At 40.3% G+C, this 22,408-nt stretch overlaps 2 protein-coding genes across 6 annotated transcripts in view; one reads left to right on the top strand and one right to left on the bottom strand.

Moving 5' to 3' along the window:
* Window positions 1-3,565: 3,565 nt before the first annotated feature.
* Window positions 3,566-20,333, bottom strand: TMEM167A (transmembrane protein 167A). Of its 3 annotated transcripts, none has more exons than XM_074995373.1 (4): window positions 20,188-20,333; window positions 9,705-9,814; window positions 6,904-6,938; window positions 3,566-4,219 (listed from the first exon to the last, which is right to left on the bottom strand). In XM_074995373.1, the coding sequence occupies exons 1-4, from the start codon at window positions 20,188-20,190 to the stop codon at window positions 4,149-4,151; spliced, it is 219 nt and encodes a 72-aa protein (XP_074851474.1). In that variant the 5' UTR covers window positions 20,191-20,333; the 3' UTR covers window positions 3,566-4,148. The 3 variants fall into 3 exon arrangements, with proteins under 3 accessions (XP_074851474.1, XP_074851471.1, XP_074851473.1); XM_074995370.1 differs by lacking the exon at window positions 20,188-20,333 and adding an exon at window positions 19,049-19,131; XM_074995372.1 differs by lacking the exon at window positions 20,188-20,333 and adding an exon at window positions 10,001-10,119.
* A 73-nt stretch (window positions 20,334-20,406) lies between these two features.
* XRCC4 (X-ray repair cross complementing 4) overlaps window positions 20,407-22,408 on the top strand; it is a 267,010-nt gene continuing 265,008 nt past the window's right edge. For 2 of the 3 annotated variants that reach the window (XR_012645755.1, XM_074995368.1), the window contains exon 1: window positions 20,454-20,567. The gene's annotated coding sequence lies outside the window, so the exon portion shown is untranslated. Of the gene's footprint in view, window positions 20,568-22,408 lie in introns of all 3 variants that reach the window. The other variant, XM_074995369.1, reaches the window with a different exon arrangement.

The following is a 22,408-nucleotide window of genomic DNA, read 5'->3' as shown; positions in this document are numbered from 1 at the left end:
TCAACTTTTGTTCCACCATCCTTGCTTAAATGCTATTCAGTGTCTTGTCTTTGCTGGCACAAACTACTCCCCGCAAGGCTGGGCAGATGGTCAGCTCAGGTACTGGCAGCATGTAGTGCTATACTGAACTAACTGAGGGGCTGCTGCATGGGATGTAGTTAAGTATTCTAACCCTTGCAGGCAGAGAGAAGCTGCCAGGGCGCTTGCAGATTGTACAATGCAGTTCTGCTCAGTAACTTTCAATCTGTCTGCCTGCTGCCAGAGGTGGGGGGAATGGTTCAAGTGGCCCTTGAGCCATGGTCCCCTCGCATAGCCTAAGAAAGGGTTCTCGGAAGACAGCAAGCAGTGTAGTGAGCCACCTAAGTTACTTGGGATGAAATGTAGAGTTTAGATCCCATATTTACAATGGCACTTATATTTAACTTGCATTGATCTGGGTGACAGCTGACCAATGCATAAACTAGAGGTAGGCAGGACACTCTGAGCCATGAACTTGCTCTTGGAGTTTGGCACCTTAGCTAGATAAGCCTTTCTTTGCAGAAAAGGGCAGATGGAGACTCAATCCATAATAAGTTAGCCTAATAGTTAGGATCAACATTCCCTCTAATCTTTTCCATCCACATGTGGATTTCTTCCATCGATGTGCAGAAGAAATTTTATAAGCACAGACACGTGAATGTGCATCACCTGTAGAAACAAAAAACCTAGTTGTGGACAGTCTGCTAGTCATTTGGGTGACATCTGCATGTTTCCTGCATGGCTGCACAACTGTAATCATGACCCACAGTTCCTGTGTCCTAACTCTCTCACACCATCTCAACCTTCCTGCTTATTATCTCCCAGCTTCCCATACAAGCTCAGTCTTCATTCCTTGTCCCAGTTTCCCACTTCTCTGACCACACAGTCCCAATTTGCCCCAGCTTATGCTGGATCCTTGTCAGATTTCACTCTACTACCACAAACTCACCAGAGCCCATTCTCTTTGGTCCAGTACTCAGCATGTGCTTGAGCTCTTCAGGCGTTCTCTTTCAATCATAGTGTCTTCGCCCAATTAATCCTTCCTCTGTCCCAAAACCCAGCTCTTTGTCAGATTTGTTTCCTCTCACCTGCTCATTTCTCCAGTCAAGAGATCATTGCCGTCCCCTTTCCTAGCCAATTTTAAGTCTCTCCCTCACACACCTCCATGCCCAAATCTACTCTCCCTTCCACATTTGAGTTGAGATCCCATCTCCCATATACTGCCTGGGGATGGGAAAGGATGCAGCTCCAATGAGAGCACAGAGAAGACAGTGCTGAAGCTTCTCAACAACATGGTTATTTAAAACAAATAAACGTGAAACATTTCCTGCTACCCTGGTTCTTTGAGATAGCTGAACTGTTCTGGTGGAAACTTTCCACAGAAGAACAGTCTGCTACAGAAAATTTCAACCTCAATGGTTAAGTCTGGCCAAGTTAAAAGCAACCGAAAACATGACTTTATAATATGAAAAATGGCTAACCTTAAGAATAGGTGGCAGTGCCCACAGCATAGCACAACAGATCATGCTCTGTGGATATCATACAGGTTCTTAATATAGCTGTTATCAGCAACTGGCTAAACATTAGTTCTATTTCTGTTTTTTGTTGCAGAAACAACTGCACAACCAACATGAAGCTAGCATAGGGCAGCAGCTGTCCCATAAATAACTGATTTCAGTGCTGTTTCCTATAAAACACAGGGGGAACCAATGTAAAGAATTTGCAGATGTAGTTGCAGCCTGGGTTGCAGATGGATGTAGGCAGAAATATTTTGTGTACCAAAGATGTTACTTTGTGAATACAAATCTAATTACCAAACATTCTTAAATAAACAATACAATGGATAGTCCAAAAAACTGTTTTATTTCTGTATTTGGTGACCACTAAGTGTCTTGAAAACAAAACACATTTTTCCCAATGATCTGTTTTAAAATATTAGTTGGCAATATTTCTGGATACCCAAGCATGCGAAAAAAAATTGTTTTGGTTTATTTCTTCACCGTTAGGTTAAAACTGAGTGGTTTGGAATCATATGGAATACAAGAGACTAGTATGTTTAAATGGGTAGTTTGATAGATGAGGAGGGGCTGTACATGAATACCATTGTTATACCAACCATCTAAAAAAAGGTTGGAATTCTGTAAATACAATCAGCTAAGTGATTCTCTAAACATAACGAGACATGCAACAGTTGCTTTATCAATTAATTTTTGATGGTTTGGGATGCATAACTAAATATGACAAAGGCAATAGTCAACTTTTTTTTGTTTGTTTCTAAAAATCTTCTGGAAAACGAAACCTAAAACCACAATTTGTTTTTGATTATTGCACCAAAAGTCAGTTTCAAAGATTGGAACAGATAAAATCAGTGCTTTTTTTATTATGGTACTTTTGGTCCTAAGCACCAGCACCTCGGCAGCCCCAGCCATGGGATCTGGGTGGCAGGGGGACCCCACCCCTCTAAATCTGCAGCTGGGAGTGGGATGGGGTGCCAAGCCCTGCCAGCAGTCCCATCCACAGGAAACCCAGCATGGAGGAGACAGGGAGCCAGCTAAGTATGGCCGCTTTTTTTAAAAAAAAAAAAAAAAAGCACTGAACAACATATACTGCACAGGTCCAGGCATATGTGTGCATGCATGTGCAATAGTTATGAAGTTCACTGTTCCCATCTTGTAATCTTGGACTGCTGCATATCAGACCAACTGCTTCATATGTTAGACCAAACTGCAGCCAAAAAAGTGATCTATTCTCAACTGCTCAGTCTTATTTATATTTGTACTTTGGAGCCAGAAAAATGAATCAAGTGTTCAGAACTGCATGATAGCATCACCTGGGCTATACCTGTGGCCTGCTTGTACAACACACTTAAAGGGTGCTAAATAGTCACTTCCTCTCTGGGTTGTAGAGTAAGCTGCATTCAGTGTACCTGAGGCATCTAAGTTCTGTACCCCTTCTAGTTTGTTTTGGTGCCACCTTACTCAATTTAATTAGAGCTTAGCTTTTCAAAATGATAATTGTGATAGTGACAATGCTCAGGTGCTGGAAAAAAAAACAAAAAACTTTACGGTCACTAAGTATGTTTATCAAGCACACTACCAATATAAGTGACTGGATTCTGCAAGACTAAAACTTGAAGAAATATGGAATAAATCCAAAATCTAAGCATTAATATGCAGCTGTTGATTTGATTACAGTAGTGTTTATCCCTTTCAGAAAGCTGGCACTTACGAGCCTGCTCAGACAGCTAAATGAAGGACTAGATTACATGAAATCTTCGGTTTTGAAAGGCTGGATGTACTAAAGAGCTCATTAACATACTAATCTCTATATCCATAAGTAGTCCTTTGTAGCATAGTATTGAAAATACATATCTGGAGAACACCTTAACATCTAAAAATGTACATGGGCATTTTGTACACATGATAATTTGAGCTCACAACACTCAAATTTATGCATTGTAATCAGGTAGTTAACCTGATTTACAATGATGATGACCCTTAACTGTAAAAACAGGCTTTTTTTAAAAAAAGTCTAAGACCAGCATTGATTATTGCTGCATATGTTTAATAACCATTAAAAAGTGCAGATGTAATTTAACCAAGACATTATTACTAGGATACATGTGTTGACCATGAAAGACATAGGAATTCATTAAATGAATTAACAGTGAACTAAATATATTTCTGTAAACATTCAATGAACATGTAGGTTTTTTCATTCTTATCAGAGTTGGTCTTTTTCTAAAAATGTCTTTTTAAGCACACAGAAATAGACCTCTCAAGCTGATATAAAGTTTTTTTTTTCCTACTGCATGGCTTACAAATTACCAATTTGAAATCCAATATAAAATACACATGTATGATCTTTGTAGCATTTATAACATCAGTATCAGTACTTCTAAATTAACATTAGGAAATCAAAATACGTCTTCAAATTCCAAAATTACATTTGTTACACTGTACATCATGGTCCACTAACAGAAAAAAGGGAACACTTGCCAATAGCATGGGCCATCCAATACATGCAACAAAGAGATAGAAGGGTTATAACATGCTTTTCATCTTTTCTGCTGCCCAAAGTCTGTTAAGCCATTAGCTTGGTAACAAGATACTCTCGACATTCTTCATTTGCTACTGTACAAAAAGAATGCTGAAGGCCATCACTATACAGCACACAGCCACGTATGGACTCTTCCGTTCACCTGGTGGAAAGAAAGTGAATTATTGACCAGATATCACAGGAGCAGGCATATCTAACTTATTCTAGTAAGCCAGAGCACGTTTATATAAATGTTTAAATTAGAGAAATAGAAGATAATATTAAATAGTTATTCTTTAATGCATAGTAAGAATGTGAATGCAGCTACGTTAGGATGTTGAGAGCAGGAGCAACACAGGATTGACACGGGGAAAATTACAAGTAGAAGAGACAGACTTGCTGCTGCAGCCAAGGCCCACTTGGTAAAACAGGGGGAGAGGAGGTATTTTTTAAAAAAGTTATGGCTTCCCAAACCTCTGCCTAGCTCTGTCCCAATACCATTAGTTTAAAGCAGCTCCCAAGCTGCCCTCAAGCAATTGAAAACAGGTAGCTTAGCAATGTTTGGCCATGCTCCCTCTCATTACACCTGCTACATCAGAATTTCTCATCCTGTGGGTTGGGACCTAAGTTTGGGGCCAGGATGTTTCAAAGAGTCTCATGGCAACTCCTGTCCTATCGGGCTGGCTCACCTCCTTGCTCCAGGCACTGCAGCCTCTGGTGTCCTAGCACCACTCAGGTTTTGGCACTTGTGATGCCATGAGTCCAGGTAGGCCAAATTGCAGTGAGTGGCACTGCAACCCCATGAGCCAAGTCACAACTCCCCTTGGACAAATTTGGTCCAGGCAGGAGATGGGGTTAATACTGAGTGGTGCTGCAACCCTGAAAGTTGCAATGCCCAGAGCAGAGAGCCAAGCCAAGCCCAGCCAGCCCCACAGCATAGGAGACTTAAAGAAAGGCTGGCAAAGCTCCTGAACTGGTACAGTATTCATGTTGAGTCTATACAAATACTTTCTTTTATACACAGCTCCTTCAATTTTGAGTAACAAATCTTGCCCAAATAAAATATTCCATGACACCTTCAACAAATAAGGAGGGTTCCCACAATGTCATTTCCTGACTTGGTCATCATCTGTGGGTTTTTCTTTGCTTTGTAGGCGTGGCAGATCTCCTTCATAGAATTGGTGAGCTCTTCTTGTCCATGTGTGCATGAAGGAGATTCAGAGTCTGGGACGTGGACATGTGTGCTGCTGACCACAATGGAAAGCTTACCAGGATGTCATCCACGAAAAGGATATAGGTGAGTTCTATGAAACCTGAGTCAGCTGGTTATCAGCATCAGAATCGTATCTACTAATTTACTGAAATCGAGAAGTCCTCCTGAGACAAGGATGACTCAGAGGTCAAGGTCTCCATGCAAAATTAAATTTTCTTCGTCTGCTTGTTGAACCTTTTGGGCTGAGAATATTGCCTGATATGCCCTCGTATACTTCTATACAACAAAGATGATGGATACACCCCTGTGGATACAAAACTGGTATCTGTGTCTACATGTGCAAAAGTGATCTGTGGATGCAGATACGCACTGATATAAGCTAACTATCTGTGAATTTGGCAGGTTCTAAATATAAAAGTTTGTATCTACATCTGTATCTGCAAAAACAAGTCTCAAATCCACATCCATGGATGCAGGTACCCGGGCTGCAGATATAAAGCAGATGTCCATGGATGTGCACGGCTCTAATGATGGAGCACAACCTGGAGAAACTTTTTTCTGAGGCAACATTTGTTCTCTCTCACCTGCCCAGAAGATGAGAGATTTTGTTCTGGATCAGTCTGCACTTCAAGGGTTGTCAGAAATGGGTAACTGGATGAAGAATGCATGAGGTGGTGATTCACCATGAAGTAACATTGCTGGGTCACTATTTCTCTGACTCATTTGTCTGTGGCCAAGGAAAACCAGTGGGAGGGTCATTAATCAAGCTGCTGTCCTGTAGCAAAGCCACCGCCGGAACCAGCAATCTCCCTTGGGCAAAGGAAAGGACCAGGGGACACTCCCTGCAGAAGCGAGCATAACCTGAGCAGAGTGGCCTCGGGGGAGGCAGAGGAGGCTGCATGGGGGAGGCAGACAGCGCTATGCCACTCCTCCCCCACCCCACATTTTGCACAGCCCTGATCTAAACCAAGCATTTAATTTCTCTTTTAAATACTTCATTTGCAGAAGTATATCTGATTGTTCTTTACTCCTCACATGCATGCAGAACTGCCACTGAGCTGTACCATTTTCCCTAAAGGCATCTGAAATCAAAAGTTCATCACAACTGCCATCATGGAAGACTAAATTAATTATATGACTTTAAAGTGAAAGTGTCTCTCTAGGTCACAAAAACAGCAGACCAACCTCTTTGTTGCCAAGTGGCAAGTATAATGGCTTTTCAAGAATAGCCAAAAAGCATAGAGAAGCTAATCAAGGAGGGGAAAAAGTTAGTTATGATGAAACAGAGCATAACCACATGAAAAACTCCAGATCCCTTTGTTATGAAAAATTACTGCCCATTTACAGTTAGAATTTCTAACAGGCAATCACTGTTAAGAGGTAGTATTTGCACATATTTATTATAAATCAAAAGAAATATGTAACAATGAATTCATATTAACTTAAATATTAATAATCACTCAGCAGCGAGTCTATTTAGCACTTCAAAAACCTGAAATCTCAAAACCACTCTTGTAAAATCCAGCATTTTAAACTTATGTTTTCATGTCTACAGACATAATCACTAATAATATTGTATATTATGGAAAGAGTTTGGTCTAGCTATTATAGCCAACAAGAAAAAGCACACTTACCAATCCTGGCACACTTCCAGAATATGCCCAATAATCTGTATAGATATAAAAAAAAATTAAATCCTACATTTAATATAATTTAAGTGATCTTTGATGTACAATTTACTATTCAAGTTTTTTTAAATTGATCTTTGCAGCCTTACTACTGATTACGTCTTCCAAAAACTTACCTGAAAATCTAGACATGGGGCCAAATTTTACCTGTTTCCTCTAACCTATGCATTTTTCAGGCATTTCCTTTGCCAAACTGCAATTTAATAAGATGTCCAGAGCCATGAGCAGAAGAGTGGCAGAGTACAGTTGAAACAATGTATAAAGCCTTGATACCAAGTAAGGTGTCATGTGAAACTGATGACTTGAGATAGTTTGTTAGAAAGTTTGCAGAAGAAAGCTGCATCATTTTCAGAGGCTTCAAACTCCTGAAGTTGGTGATCGTAAATATTTTCTTTTTCCTCCTCAAAATCCAAAATGGTATCAAAGACCATTGTACAGGCAGGACACAGCACATGGGAGTACTCAAGATACTTCTGAGTAAGAGGACATTTTTTTAAAAGTTTTGTTGTGGTGGCTAGATACAGTTCAATACTATCTTGGCAAAGGAAAATCCCAGCAGCAAATAGAAGGGGCTTCTTAGAGGCTATAGGGGTATATTATATCATTTGGCCATATATATCTCATCCAAAGATGAGACTGCATTTAAAGTAAGCTTCTCAATAGATCCAAATTCTCTTACTACAAAAATGTGGCTAATAAATATTACTGCTGATCACTTCTGAAGAGCAGTGAACACAAAATAGTAATACTTTTGCGGCTCCTAATTTGGAGCAGGCATAATGAGGTCCATGCTTTTCTGTGGTAAGAGAACATTAATTCCAGTGATATTTCATCCTGTAGGCCTAAACATTGCCAACTAAGCCTGGAATAGCCTAGCACAAAGAAACATGGGTTTTTCAGTATATGAGTTGCCTGCAAATATCGAACATTCAGGAAACTAAATGTTGGCTTGGAAGCAATGAAATTTCATTTTCTAATATAAAATTTAATATTTATGATAATAAAACACAAAAATAAAATGGTACATCCAACATCTAAATACAAACCTACATATCACATGCTTAAGTTATCGACTACGATAGCAACCTGTGAAAACACTTCTGGTATATAAAGACAATTCTATTGCACTGAAAGATCCGCTTCAAGCGTAAACATAGTAGCTCCAGATTAAAGAAAGCATAACTTGCCAAAAAACACACTAAAATTTTAATCAATAAAATAAATATTCTAACTTAACTGTATGTACCTCATTGTCTATTGTCATCTTCCATTACCAGAAACTCAGATAAAAATAAAATTTCAGTAAATCTGCCCATCTTTATTATTGTTAAGAAAGATCTCATGTTCAATGGTGATGCTATGATTTTTCTTGTGTAAGGAAAAAGAAATGTTTCCATACTAGTTTTCCAAATGGAAAAGGCTAGAATGTCTTCTTTTATAGGCATTCAAATACAAATTAAAAGAAAACCCCCCAAATGATGAGGTATTCTAGCCACAATACTTCACTGCAATAAGTCATTAAGGATTTTAGAAATTCTCTTGAAGAATTATTAAAAGATGGGTCTGTTCTGAAAAGTAAATCTAGAAAAAGCAGGATAATATATGATTATCATCATCATCAATGATTTCCTGATCAAATTAGAGGTATTTTCAAGCAAGACGACAGTATTTTTAAATGACAACCTTGAAAACTCAATGTAGGATCTGATAGGCTCTATTTTTGTTAGCTCAGACATCGATTAATGGGTTGCATAGGTGTACATGGAGGGCAGAATTTGGCCCAGCAATTTGTACCTCATTTACCATTTTGTTGAGAAGCAGTCAGAACAGATTCCAGCTCATTTGCCCCACCAGTATTAACAGACAAATAATACATACTAATGTAACAGAACACACAGATGGAGAAAACTTGCTGGCTAGATTAGTACCCTTTTCAAACTGTAATTTTCCAGATAGAATCAAACTTTAAGAATTAAGACTGCCATGATGAAACTGTCCATTTTATCAGGCAAAGCAGGACAACCACAGCAAAATTGAGTTGTATGCTGGAACTTTCAAAAATTGTTCTAAGGCAAGTTCCTCAATTTTGGAAATTACCACCACAAGATCTATGGAGATAATAAGGCTTTGTTCGATATTTTTTGAAAATTCATTTGCATCTAAATTCCTAGTTAAATGTTATAACTTTGTATAGACTACAGCTAATCTCTGGAATTTTCCTTCACTCTTGTGCCCCAAAAGACTTAATAGAAATATCGTAAAAGGTCTCCACCCCTTTCTTTCCATCTCCACCTTAAAAGCTAAAAATCCAATATTACCTGCGCACAGATGAGAATAAGTGAAAGCAGAAAAACTGGCAGATCAAATTTGTTTTTCTATAGTTAACGTTTGGGAGTTGAAACTAAATCTGTTCAGAAAAAGTTATAAATCTACAGAGTTGCGGTATATGCAACATTTACTAGGTTTTGTCATATATAAAAAAATCTTGACTATGGTCATTTTTAAATTCCATCTCATCCTTTCCATTTTATAAAGATACCCATTATGTCAGCAGCATTTTTAAGATTAAAAAAAATTCTATTAGCATGAACAAATTACAACATTGTGAAATATTTAAAGATGCAAAATACCTCATACTAAAATCTCAATTTACCTTAAAACAAACTGTGTGAAAATGAGCACTGTACATGGTTAGTTACAAAGTAAGCCATCCATAACAAAATTCAAAGCAGTGAGACGTAACATACCCAGTTTTATTTTTGTCCAGTAAGCTGGGAGCCAAAGATCTGATGTAAGCACAGGTACATATGAGCAGCAAGATTACCGTCAGTAGACTCTGAAAGTTGAATATTGCAGACTAAAAAAGAAAGTTAGAAAGAACAATTACATCTTTTGCATTACAAGTCATTACAATGTCTCCCACTTCCCCTCTAAACATGTACACTAGAGAGCAAGTGGACCGGGGTGGACAATAATTAATGCTTTTTTGGGGGGGGGGGCACTCCATGTTTTGATAAGCTCTCAGGGGCTGCACATTTCTTACCTCACCATCTTTCATTTATTGCAGGAGTTAAAGATACGGCCACAGGCGGATCCAGTCCACAGGCTGCCTCAGGCCCACATACTATTTATACCCCATTACCAGGGTAGCATGGGGGGCGGGGAGCTGCAGGCATTTTAAATATCTGCAAAACACCAGGCAGTAGCCAAGCAGCACAGTAGCAGTCAGGTAAGAGTGCCCTTTAAATAGCACTGATTTAATGGACTCCGGACTCCCAGCCCCCCCAATGTTACCATGTTGCCTCTCTGCCGTTTGGGGTTCCTGTAGCTATTTAAAAGCCCATGGCTCCCAGCTCTTTGCCATCACCCCAGCAGCGGGATATAAATAGCATGCAGGTGAGATGTTGCCCATGGGCCATATCTTGCCCACCCCAGAAGTAGACAATACTCTGTTAAAAATAGGTGTTCTTCAAAATAAGACTCTTTCACTGGGATTTGATCCACCATATGCAATGCTTTATAAGTGATCTTAAGATTTTTAGTTCCTAACTGTTTGTTCACACTTATTTGGTATGGGGGTGTGTACTGTATTTTCCCAATACACCTGTTCCAAAGCTGATTCAGAGAAACCCCTGTAAATCCGAGGATACAATTAAGAATACATATGTCCTCTCTGAGCCAAAAAGCAAATGAATCTCTGATTTGCCTTAATAGGTAATAAAGGACAAGAAAAAGGCTGATAATTAAGGCAGTGACAGCCCCAGAATAAAAGACACCAATTACGTGGAGGGGTATAAAAAAGGGGTTTTCCAGTAAGAGAACACAAATTCACACATGATTTTTCACACATTTTATCAAGTCAGCACCCTACATTTGATTAACCCAATCATTCAGAAACAAAATGAAAAAAGCATAAGTTACTTGTCTTTTCAAGCCATCTCAGAGTTAATCAGTTACCATTTTCAAATGACCTTTTTGTCTCAAACTCAGTGACATTCATAACATTTCTCAGATGTTAGTTAGATGGTAAATATTGCACAAATGAAGCACAGTATTTTAATAAGATATTGGGATGATTAAAAAAAAATTGACCATTAGATTTTATCTGCCTAAAAGGTACAACAACCTGGAATGATTCTTGAGAATCTGTTTGTGTCAGAAATAGTTTTAAAAAAATACTACAGACTAATAATTTTTTAAGTCTGACTTTTACATTGATGTAATACAGTAAATTCATTTTGTGCATGTAATTTTTCAGAACGTTGTCTGGACACTTAGTCACAAACGAGAGACTGATTACTGTATCATTGCGGGCATGAAGAATATAAAACCTGATGCTAGAGACAGTGAACAAACCTTCAGTTATGATTTTCTAATTTCCATAAGCAAGTGCATTATCTATACTGATAATTGCTGTAGGAGCCAAGCCACTATGTCTCAATTACTAAGAACATTAGTAACTTCTGTGGTGTTCCTTTTTTGTTTTGTTTTTTCCCTTTGTAATGGCTTCAAAGGAAGCTACATTTTCTCAAGATATTGGTCAGCTTCTTGATGTGATTCATAGTGTAATAGATTCAAATTTATTTACCTTTTGTATAATGTGGAACTGTTTCAGCTGTTTAAGACTGTAGTTTTATCGTTTCCTACTTAATATTGCTCCTGTAGCGTTTGGATTAACTTAAGTTACAATGAAGATAATTCTTGGAAGTATATTAGACAACTGTTCACTGCTAATTGTTCTTCTCTCACTTCTCATTCACTCTCAACTCCAGAAAGGACAAAAAATACAGAGAACTAGGTTTTTTCCCCTTCCTTCTAGGGTTCCCAGTTCCTGAAGGATTGCTGTCTTATTCCTGTTGCATCTTTAAGGCTTCACTATAAGACTACTGTAGTACTGTATCTATAAATACTCAACACTTATTGTGTACCTTCATGTTGCAGTTTGTCTTCTAGCAGAGAACTGAATGGGATTCATTAATATCTCACCAAGACTACTATTTAAATGCCCAGACAGGTCACTGCTGAACTGACAGGGAACTTTATTTCTACTACCACAAGCACTCCTGGGGTAATTCTGTACCAAAAAGGTAAAAAAAGTCTATGTAGTATTGAAAAATTGTGTAACATTCTACCCCTCTTGTCAAAATAATAATATAATCACACCACGTTTTGAATTATTTTGGAAATTTATTTCAAAATGTTAGCCATAATACAGACAACAAAACAAAAATTAAAGAACAAACAGGTTCCTTATTAGGTATATTAATACAGAACTTTGAGTAACAATTCATTTAAACTATACTAGAGAAATGTATTTCTGGCACCATACAAAAAGAGTCAAAGGCTTGGGAGGTGAGGATGGGGAAAGGGGAGGGATCAGGGCAAAGGAGAAGTTGAGAGGTAGGTAGCCTTGGAATGAACCTAGAATGTTGTTTGGTATGGGTGGGAGAAATGTGGAACAGCTTTTTTTTTTTTTTTTTTTTTTTAAACACAGAGGAGGGACTGTTGGAGTTGAGGACCCTCACAGACCCCAACCTCTCTCATTCAGTTGAGTACATATGCACTCGTCGCCATGTAACCCTGCAACCCCACCCTCATTCAGTGTCTGGCTCAATCCCATATCTCACCCTGCTCTCTCCTGCCCTCACTTCTCCCCCACTAGCCCATCTGAACATGAGTCTGTGACCTCTGGCAACCCCATGTGCTCTGGTTGTGTCTCTGTGCAATATTCCTCCTCACCTAGCCCCTTTGGCAAGACGCTATGAGGAAGGCATCTTCCCCTCCTCTCTTGCTGGCTGCTCCAGCCCTAAACTGGCTACCCCTTTTTGTTTCTGCAGCAGTCCCTGGTGGGCAAAAGTTGTAATTGCAGCACCTTGCCAGGACACTATATTATTCCGAAATGAGGGGGAAAAAAAAATCCGTGGGTGATACTAATTCTGAACATGGGCAAAATTCCCCCAGGAGTACACAGATTATATATACACTCTATGGCAGTTCAATTCTCATCTCCACCAGGCTAAGGGAGAAAGATCAGGAAACAAACTCTTAACTCAGTGGAAAAAAAGTTCATATTGTACAATAGTAACTTAGCCAGAGAACAAAGCAGGTGTGTCCTACTGTAATGAAATGATTCAAGGATGAAAAGGACATCTATAACTTTCTATGATTTATTGAGGTTTTAGGTATCAGTGGCAGACAGGCATTTATCCATAAAATCTGTATAATGGCAAAAGGAAAAACTAACACCCAAAGAATGGCCAGGGCTGAAACACAAATTAGACTGAAGTTCAGAAACATCTTTAAAAAGGTAGAGTACAAGAAATATTTTCCAATTTTTTTAATAAACTATAACACTTTTGCAATTCATCATTTTCTCCAACCATGTTGAACATTTAGTTTGTGCTACAACTGCATTATTGATATGGCTACAAGTAATGAAAATTAAGGCTAACCCTGAACTTGCAACAGCACAAGGACCTTGATACTGCAAAGCGCCTGCAATCTTGTGCAGAGCTGTTTGGGGTTACCAGTCATTCTCCACAGAACAGCCTTTTAAACCAAACTTTTTAGCCCCCAAGAGTAATTAAGGTAAAGAAGATGCCTTTTTACCAGGAGGAGACTGTATCTCTCACGTTTGACTTGTCTCCCCTGTTAAATGAATGAGGTGTGAATGAATAAGGCTTGGAAAGCAAACACCTCCAAACAGCTGTTAACAGTTGGAGAGGGAATAGGAACCAGATCCCGGGACACTAAGACCTGTCAAGTGGCCCCACTGATAAAAGGTCAGATGTTGCTGGTCATGGGAGTCAGGGCAAGCACCTTCTTTGCAAGCCAATTAAAAACCCTCTTTGAAGATGAATGCGGCAGCATTCAGGACAATGCCCGGAAGAAGGCACCACAAACGATTAATCCCAAAACAACAGCTGGACTTGCATAAGATGACTAATAGATTTGCATGACAGGAAAGCTACTATAAATGTACAGTGTCTTGCAGGCGACACCAGATCTTGTCTTAACTGGGGAGCACCAAAATGGATTGACAGAAGCCCAGCTCCTCCCCTCCCCCCATCTAATTCACCATCAGTGAAGTTAAGGGGAGCAATTACTTGGTAACAAGACGACGACACTGTTGTGTGTTTGTGTGTGTGTGCAAGTGCAAGAGTTTAATATACCATACATGTATGATGCAGTGTTGATTGAGACATGGATCACCACTAAACATGGTATTTTACCTTATACCCCTGAAAAAGATCACATATAGTTCTTTAAGCACTTCTAGAGCCCCTGGGTGTGGGGGTGTTAGAATCAACTGTCTGCTGCCCCTCCCCTCGGCACTGTCCAAGCAACTAGCATTGGCTGGGAACTGGTCAATGGAGTGGCAGTTGCACGCAGCAATGCAGTACATATAGTCCTTCTCCCAATCCTCCAAGGGTGCACATAGTGGGTGTCTGCACTCAGCCAGCATTTCCAAGAGCAGCATGCTGCCAGGTAGAGGCAGCTTGCTTAAGCCCCTGCTTTGCCGCCCATTGAGAGCTGTCTTTAGTAAGCACCTTCCAGACACAGCCTACATGCACCCTTATTCCCCATGCCAGTCCTGAGCTAGCACCCAAACCCTTCCCAGAGCCTTCACTCCCTCTTGCACCCCAACCTCCTGACCCAGCCAGATGAAAGTGAGTGATGGTGGGGGAGAACCAGGGTATTTGTGGAGTTGGCAGGGTAGACCCTGGGCACCTCTGAACTTCTAAAAGCAATCTTGCATATAAGACAACTAGGGACCACTACTCTACAGTTTGGAAGGAGGATTCTTTCCTGTAGCCCCTGTGGAATACCTGTGCATCAAGCCTAGGTATTCAGAGTTGGTTCATCATTCATAGTTATGAGCAATAGAAATGTAAACATTTCAGTTGCCAATAATAAATGAACAGGTACTGTACCTCACACTGAAGCCTCAGTTTTGGAACTAAAGTTGTCCCTCCGGTTTATAGCTTAAGGTATTAATATGAAGAAATACAACAAAAATTCCATTTTCAAAAGGCTTTGAGTTATAAATATACACATGGCTTAAACAGCAAATGCCTATGTTTTCAAAACATTCTTCTACAATTTAAAAGTCATAACTCTTAAAATCTGGAAACAAAAATTCATTCCTGGACTGAGGCAATGTTTTGGGTTTATGGCTAATACCAACTAATAAAAGGAAGTTTGAAATTCCACTGCTCTTCCAATATACACAAATTTTGATCTGCAACTCCTTTGTTGTGTCTTCCTGGGAATCTCATTAAAAAATTGTTGGCATATGAGCAGAAAAATTTTCCTTGGGAAAAGAATGTGGTATTATTCCATGATAATCTTATCTTCCCTTTACTTGCAGCTCAGTAGGGCAAATCAAGGTATTTCTTCTTTGTATGTCAGTTGTTTATAAAAGGACAGACTCGTGGATCTTTGTCGTCTCAACAACAGAGGATGAAACATTTTGAGCTACAGAGTTTTGCAAGTTATACAGTTTCGTGTTTCTTCTCTCTACTCAACATGTTAGAGAAACTCCATGAATGTGGTAGAATTAAATTGCATCAGAGTTTAATTGATGTGAAAACAGATTTGATATTTGTATCCAAAATGGTTTGAGTGAAAGGTTGACCTATGTGTATGGCAGAAAGTACTAAATGTTCTCTGGATAACTTATGAAACAAGTGTCAGAGAGGTAGCTGTGGTAGTCTGTATCTTCGAGAACAAGTAGTAGTCCTGGGGGACCTTAGAGACTAACAGATATTTTGGAGCATAAGCTTTCATGAGCAAAGACCCACATCTGCATCTTATGAAGCGGGTCTTTGCCCACAAAAGCTTATGCTCCAAAATATCTGTTAGTCTATAAGGAGCCACAGGACGACTTCTTGTTCTGTATGAAACACTTTTCTTAAAAAGGCAGAGCTTAAAATTACAGTGCTTGGTTATACTGGATATTTACTGGCAAAGTGACAGTTGAAAACCAGTTTAACATCAGATGTTTGATAAATATGGGCTCTCAAAGAAAAGAAAAGGACTAAGGTAAAAATATCTTCTCAAATTTACAGTTGAGAACAAGGAGCAGATCAGGGATTTGCTGCGTAACTCAACAGCAAAGTAATCAAGCCTTCTGGCTTTCTATATTTCCCACCAAACTGAAAAGAACCATTATAATATTCTGCAACTAATCAGGAATTTAGTAATGACAAATGTATAATTTGTTTATACAATACTAAACTTTTGTAGGTGCAAGAAGAACTACAAAGGAAAACCTCACTATGTCAATAAATGTGGGTAATGTAAAGAGAGCTTTCTTGCAGTTGCACCATCACACAGCCTAAGTATTACGCCAAAAAAGTAATTTTAGGTCTGCTTCACATTCTTAAAAAGAACAAAGGGGTTTTCCCTATGATTTACATGCCCCCAGAGTTGTTAAACTTTCTATTTGAATAAATTAAGGATAATATTTACTTATTAAAAGGAAAAAGACTATAATATATGAAACATGAAAATAATATGTTCTTCATCTATCATTGGCCAATATGAAAACAACTGGTAAACGTCAGATCCTGTGATTGTGGAAAACAGGGTGCCAAAGAACTGTGCGACATTTTCCAAAACTACTACTACTATTGAATTCATCACAAGTTGAATGAATACTAATATTTCAGTTTCAGAAATACATACTGTACCACTTTTATGGCTAAAGGGAAGAATGACGACTTTCACACTTGCTACTGACTAATTCTGGGAAGCTTTAATCTCCCTCCATCCCGCTCAAGGATGTAGTGAGGTTTTAACTACTTCATTGTGCACTAAGTTCCACAGTCAAAACCCCTCATATGCTATCTTGATTTTTAAACCAGACTTGTGCAGAATTCTGTGGCAAACTGTGCACTTTGCAGACAGTTCCAGTAAAGTTTAAAAATGTGAAATATTTACTGAACACTTGAAAGTAAGTTCAATTTTTCCATAAAAACAAGGAGTGCAGAATTCCCTGGACTTGATCTTGCCTACATCTTCACCTGGTTTGCATGGCAGCATCATCACATCATCTGAATAAAGGAACCCTGATGAGACACAGCTGGGGACAATGCCAAACGGTACTGTATTCTGACAACTTTTGGCATAGCCCTATGGAACCACTACACCTGTGGAAGTGAGAGCATCCCTAAGCATCCTCTAAAACAAGCAGGAGGATCAATGAAGCATAACCATTGCTCAAAATACCTGCATTATCCTAAGAGCACTAACAATCAGCCTAGAACTGCTGAGAAACAAGAACTTAGTGTTATTTATTTTGATTGCATTGATTATACACTCTTAGATGTTTTCTGTTTACAAGTTATGTATTGACAATATACGGCTGCAAATTAGAAGTTGCTAGGGAGAGGCACTAGGAAGATTTGGTGGTTTGGATTTTTAGCACCTAAGAGGCAAGTGAGCTCTTTCATGTCACTGCTGTGAACAGAGATGAAATTTAATTTTTTTTGGTGGGTTTGAACCCCAAGAATCCCACAGTGGCAACCCAAGTCAGCAGCCCCCATCACTGAAGCCAAGAATGATCAAGCACCTCAACTGATTCCTTCTGTTAAAATGATAAAACAGTGAAGATGGCATTTAAAAGGCAATCATTAATACAACTTCAGAGTCAATAGTTATAGTGAGATGTCTGGAAGCAGTTTACATGTCACAGAACTACAGTTTTAAGCTATTTGCAGTTCCAGGAAGTGATCCTGATGGCTTCACTCTCCTCAGTTCACATTAAGGCTATGTCTATACTTCATATTCTTTATGGAAGTAAGTAGTGTATATTCACCACTTACCCCTATAGTACAGGCATAAAGAGTGCCACAGACCATCAGATATGGCAGATACTCAATAAGGGATAGGACGTCTCCCATTTGTGAGTCCGTTGATGGCTAATTAGCCCACTGCTGGAACTGCAGATCTCCTTACAAAAGGGGCATGTGTTGGTAGCTGATGGAGGGACGTGAGGCAGTTTTTTACACTCCTTTCTTCTTCACCTATCTTCATCTGAGCTGAGGTGTAACCTCTCAAATTGCACGACCATCTCACAGATCACCACTCTCCTCTGGGGACAGTCTTAGTCCTAAGTCTCACCCGAGTGTCAACACCAATGCTGCATTTCATGTATGCCTTCAGCATGTCCTTATATCACTTCCACTGGCCCCCAACACTCCCCTATCCTTTCCCCAACTCAGAAAACAATCTGTTTAGGGAGCTGTTGATCAGACATCTGAACCATGTGATCAGTCCAAAGATGTTCTTGATGAATGATAATGGCTGCAATGCGGGTCATGTTTGACTCTTCCAGGGTGCTAGTGTTTGTGCACCCATCCTCCCAAGAGATACTTAAGATTCTCCTGAGGCAATGTTGATGGTATTGTTCAAGTGCCTTGTATGTATGATGCTTGTATGTTGTCCAGGTTTCATATACTTACAGTAGCATTGGAACAACTACTGTAGGGTACACATAAGGATCATACACAAAGTAAGTCCCCCAGTTTCCTTTACACTCCTTGCAACACATCACCCAACTTTTTCAGAGAAATGTGTTTCAAAAGTCAGGACAAGATTTTTCTAAGCAGTTACTCTATGCAAAATTTACCCTTATTTACATTTCTACTGCTTTTACAGGAGAAAAAAAAAAAAAGAAGTTGATCCCAGATTTTTCCCAACGAGTCAAATTTAACTCCTTAAATAACCGTTTTAACCATTTTGATCAATATGGTTATTTTAGGTTGTTTTAGGGCCAGGGTTTTTTTTTTCCCCTCTTCTTTTCTTTCTTTCTTTCTTTCTTTCTATTTTCATATCTCGTCAAATCCTTCAACATTCCATTGGAAAAGTCAAAGATACCAAAGTTCTGTATTTCTCCCACATGGCTGATGACAAGGGAAGATTTCACTTATGTTCATCTTCAGAGTACCAGTAATATTTTCAGAGACCATGCAACAGGTCAGGAAGATAACTACTTGGTCAGACACACTACCCCCTCTGCCTACAACAAGGCACAGCCCATGAGACTGATCTGCCAATGAATGTTTACACAAGCAACTGCTAGTACCTTTTTTTTTGGTATCATGATCCACATCTGGGACCCCTCTTTAAATCTTTCACACTCCTTTTCTAAAGCAGGACACAGGTTCTGTTGAACTGAAGCATAAGGCATGGCAATTGACAAACAGCAATGCAGTATCACTGTTGGGAACTACAGCCTGACAAAGACTCACTAAGAAAAGGTTAGTCAACTTGTACTTCAATAACTCAGAAGGTATCCATATTAAGCATGAAAGCTTATTTAGATAATGACATTCTTACTTAATGCCCATTAATCACAACTGCCTAAAAGCACAGGAAGAAGTAATGGCATTAGTTTTACACTGTTCACAAACATTTTCTCCCCATGCAGTACAGAAATGCAGAGTTTATCAAATGGTAAGAACCTTTATGTTGACCCCAAAAGAAATACTATTTTTTCACTGATCTTCTCAGAATGTAAACATAATCAGTCTGAACCAGAAGTCACAATACTTATTGATTAACCTTCATGGGCAACTCCACATTTATTATGCACTGTTTTCTTAATGACCACATTATTTTCAAGAAATATCAGTTCTTGATGTGTTTTCAGGAAGCCTGCTACCAGCTGACAAATGGAAAATGTTGGTTAAGTACATTTAGCCCTTCTAAGGTATATTTTGCCCTTGAAAGAAGATGGGGGTCAGAGTTAAGGCTGCTGGATGATAAAATAATCGGAAACACATCACTCGCCAGTTAAGGGGGGCAGTGAGAGACTTCTCCGTCCTTCCCCTATCTAGGTCGCTGAGTGACATCACTGGAACGATCTCGTCACCCAACAACGATCACAAGTAATTTTTCAGGCCAGATTTTGGTGCCCAGAGAGGTTCAGGCTCGCGGGCTTCCTGGGCTGAAACAGAACCAGGGGAGGGTCCGCGCGCAATACAGGGCGGGGTGAAGTGGAGACACGAGACTGAGCCTCCAGCTTGGCTGCCGCAGAGAGAGAGGACAAGGGGTTAGGAACGCGCCGGGATGCTGGACAGGCGCCACAAGCCGCCCGCGTCGCGCGCAGAAACCGGCCAGTCACTAGCGGCCAGGGGCCGGAGCCCCTCAGATAGCGGGGAGAGGAGCAGGGAAGGCGCTCAGCCCCGCACGGCCAGCAGGACAAGCACCCTTCGCGCTTACCATCGCTCCCCGCTTCCAGCCACCTCACACTTCCGGGAGTGAGGGGGGCGGAGTCGGAAGAGACGGTGCTTGGTTGTCTCCTGCTTGGTCGGGGGACGAGCCGGATTGTGACTGACAGGCGTCAGCGGAGCCGCTGCGTGTCCTGATTGGAGGCGGCCGCCGGAATGCAGTGGGGGCTTGGGAGGAGTTAACACAGTACTGGCGCGCGGCCGCCAGAGGTTTTGATTGGCTGTAGTAAAGTCTCCCTCTTCCTCCCGCCCCGCTGCCGGACTTGGGAAGGCGGAAGCGGGATCGTGCTGGGGGAGCGAGGTAGGGAGTGAGGCGCAGAGAGTGGCGGGAAGGGGAAGTCGTGTGGACGCTCCGCCCGAGCCTGCAGACAGGTGGGCACGGACGGCGCAGCGAAGAACCGGAGAAACAGGCGGCTCACGGTGTCCGCGCTGCCGCCGCCTGGGTCTGGCAGGCGGGGTTATGTAACTGACGCAGGAGAAGGGCAGGGGTCTCCCAAGGGCTTTCGGCGGGGGGTGAGGCAATGACCACCTGCCCTTCCACAGCGGCGGAGGGGCAGGGGGATTTCTTGGGTGGGGAGGGGAATGCGAGAGGCTTTGTCTTTCTGTACCTGCCTGAGCAGCAGCATGGGGGCAATCCCGGAAGCCCTGCTTGAATTGGGAGGCAGTGGCTGAGTCTGCTTCTCCCCCTCCCTGCTCTCTGGCACACCGGTCTCCAGCAGGCGTGCATGGTAGCTTTTCAAGCCCTAGGAGGAGAGGTTTCTTTGCTCACTATCCCCTGGACTGGTCTATACTGGGAATTTGCATGGCGTGGCGATATCCACGGGGATGGGAAATACCCATATTCTTGAATAAGGTTGCTAGGCTGACCTAATCCCTGGAGTAGACAGTGCTAGGTTGATGGACGTATTCTTTTGCCTGTCTGGGAGGCGGATTAATTACAGCGATGGTAGAACCCTTCCTGTCAGCATAGGTATTGTCAACATACACTGAAGCACTACTGAATAGTAACAGAGAGTAAGCTGTGCTAGTCTATACACTATCAAAACAAAAAGCAGTCAAGTAGCACTTTAAAGACTAGCAAGATAGTTTATTAGGTGAGCTTTCGTGGGACGGGTCTGTCCCACAAAAGCTCACCTAATAAACTATCTTGCTAGTCTTTAAAGTGCTACTTGACTGCTTTTTGTTTTGAAGCACTACTGTTATTGTCAGGACTAGGCAATTTTCTGAAGCTTCTGTACTAGCTTTCAGAATGCCATGCCAGCTCTTTCCCCACCCCCTGTGACCAGTGTGTAATTAGTTTATTGGTAGCCCTGCTCGCTTCATTATGTCTGTTGCCTGCTTTTTGCATTAACAGTGTGAGTGCACTTTGGCCTCCTTTTGCTCTCTGAGGATAACATCTATTGTGATGAAGAATGAATCTCTCCTTTTGATTGTCATCACTGAGTATCTGTAAATGAAGAATTCTTGCTTTTGAGTACTGAGCAAATGGTTTCTAAAGTTGACAAGCAAAGATTCATATGAACAAATGCATCTCTTTACTGGCAAATGGTATTCTATTTCATTTAACTTTTGTAAACTACCATTAGAGTATTATTTTTCTCCTAATCTGTAGGAACATATTACCACCTTCCATTCACTTACCTTTTTGTCTACACATAGGGACCTATCCTTACACATCTTGTTGTCTCTTTCCCTCAAACCAAGTAAGCTGTAGATATCAAGTCTAAGAACTATAATTTGGAATTGTGGTTAAAACTCCACCCATCTCTTTGAAATGATACGGGTAACTCCAAAATGCTTTTGTGAACATTTCTGGTTTAAAGGACACATCTTATTTTCCCTTGATTTATTTTCTAACTAATGGTAGATATGCTTGTTGTCCCTGTATTAGATGAAGTAACCTTACAAGACTTAGTTTGTTATGTTTTGGTGTTCTGGCCATGATACTTAAGATATATTCCAGTATTTGTGAATCCTCGCATGGTTACTTTTTGTAAAGTGTGTGAAGCTAAATCATTTCATTCAAAGCATCACTTAGTAATGTGGAACTGCAGTGATGAGTTAACATTTTCTGCATTTTATTTAGTAAGGTATGATGATTCAAGGAATAAAAAAAAATCCACTGTTTAAAATGAAGCACAAACAAGAAGGCTATCTTAACATTTGGTTTGGTTTTGCAGGTAAATTCAGAATGATCTTCACTGTTCGCTCCT

The sequence above is a fragment of the Carettochelys insculpta genome, chromosome 5 (assembly GCF_033958435.1).
Source record: "Carettochelys insculpta isolate YL-2023 chromosome 5, ASM3395843v1, whole genome shotgun sequence".
Lineage (NCBI taxonomy): Eukaryota > Metazoa > Chordata > Testudines > Carettochelyidae > Carettochelys > Carettochelys insculpta.
The sequence above is the reverse complement of the archived record's forward strand: the minus strand, read 5'-3'. Positions and strand labels throughout refer to the sequence as shown.

Coding starts and splice junctions, on each gene's coding strand:
- TMEM167A (XM_074995370.1), bottom strand. CDS start 19,075: ATGTGGATCATGATACCAAAAAAAAAG. Junction 9,815..19,048: donor TCATGATACCAAAAAAAAAG/GTACTAGCAGTT, acceptor TTTCTTTTTTAG/TCTGCAATATTCAACTTTCA. Junction 6,939..9,704: donor CTGGACAAAAATAAAACTGG/GTATGTTACGTC, acceptor ATATCTATACAG/ATTATTGGGCATATTCTGGA.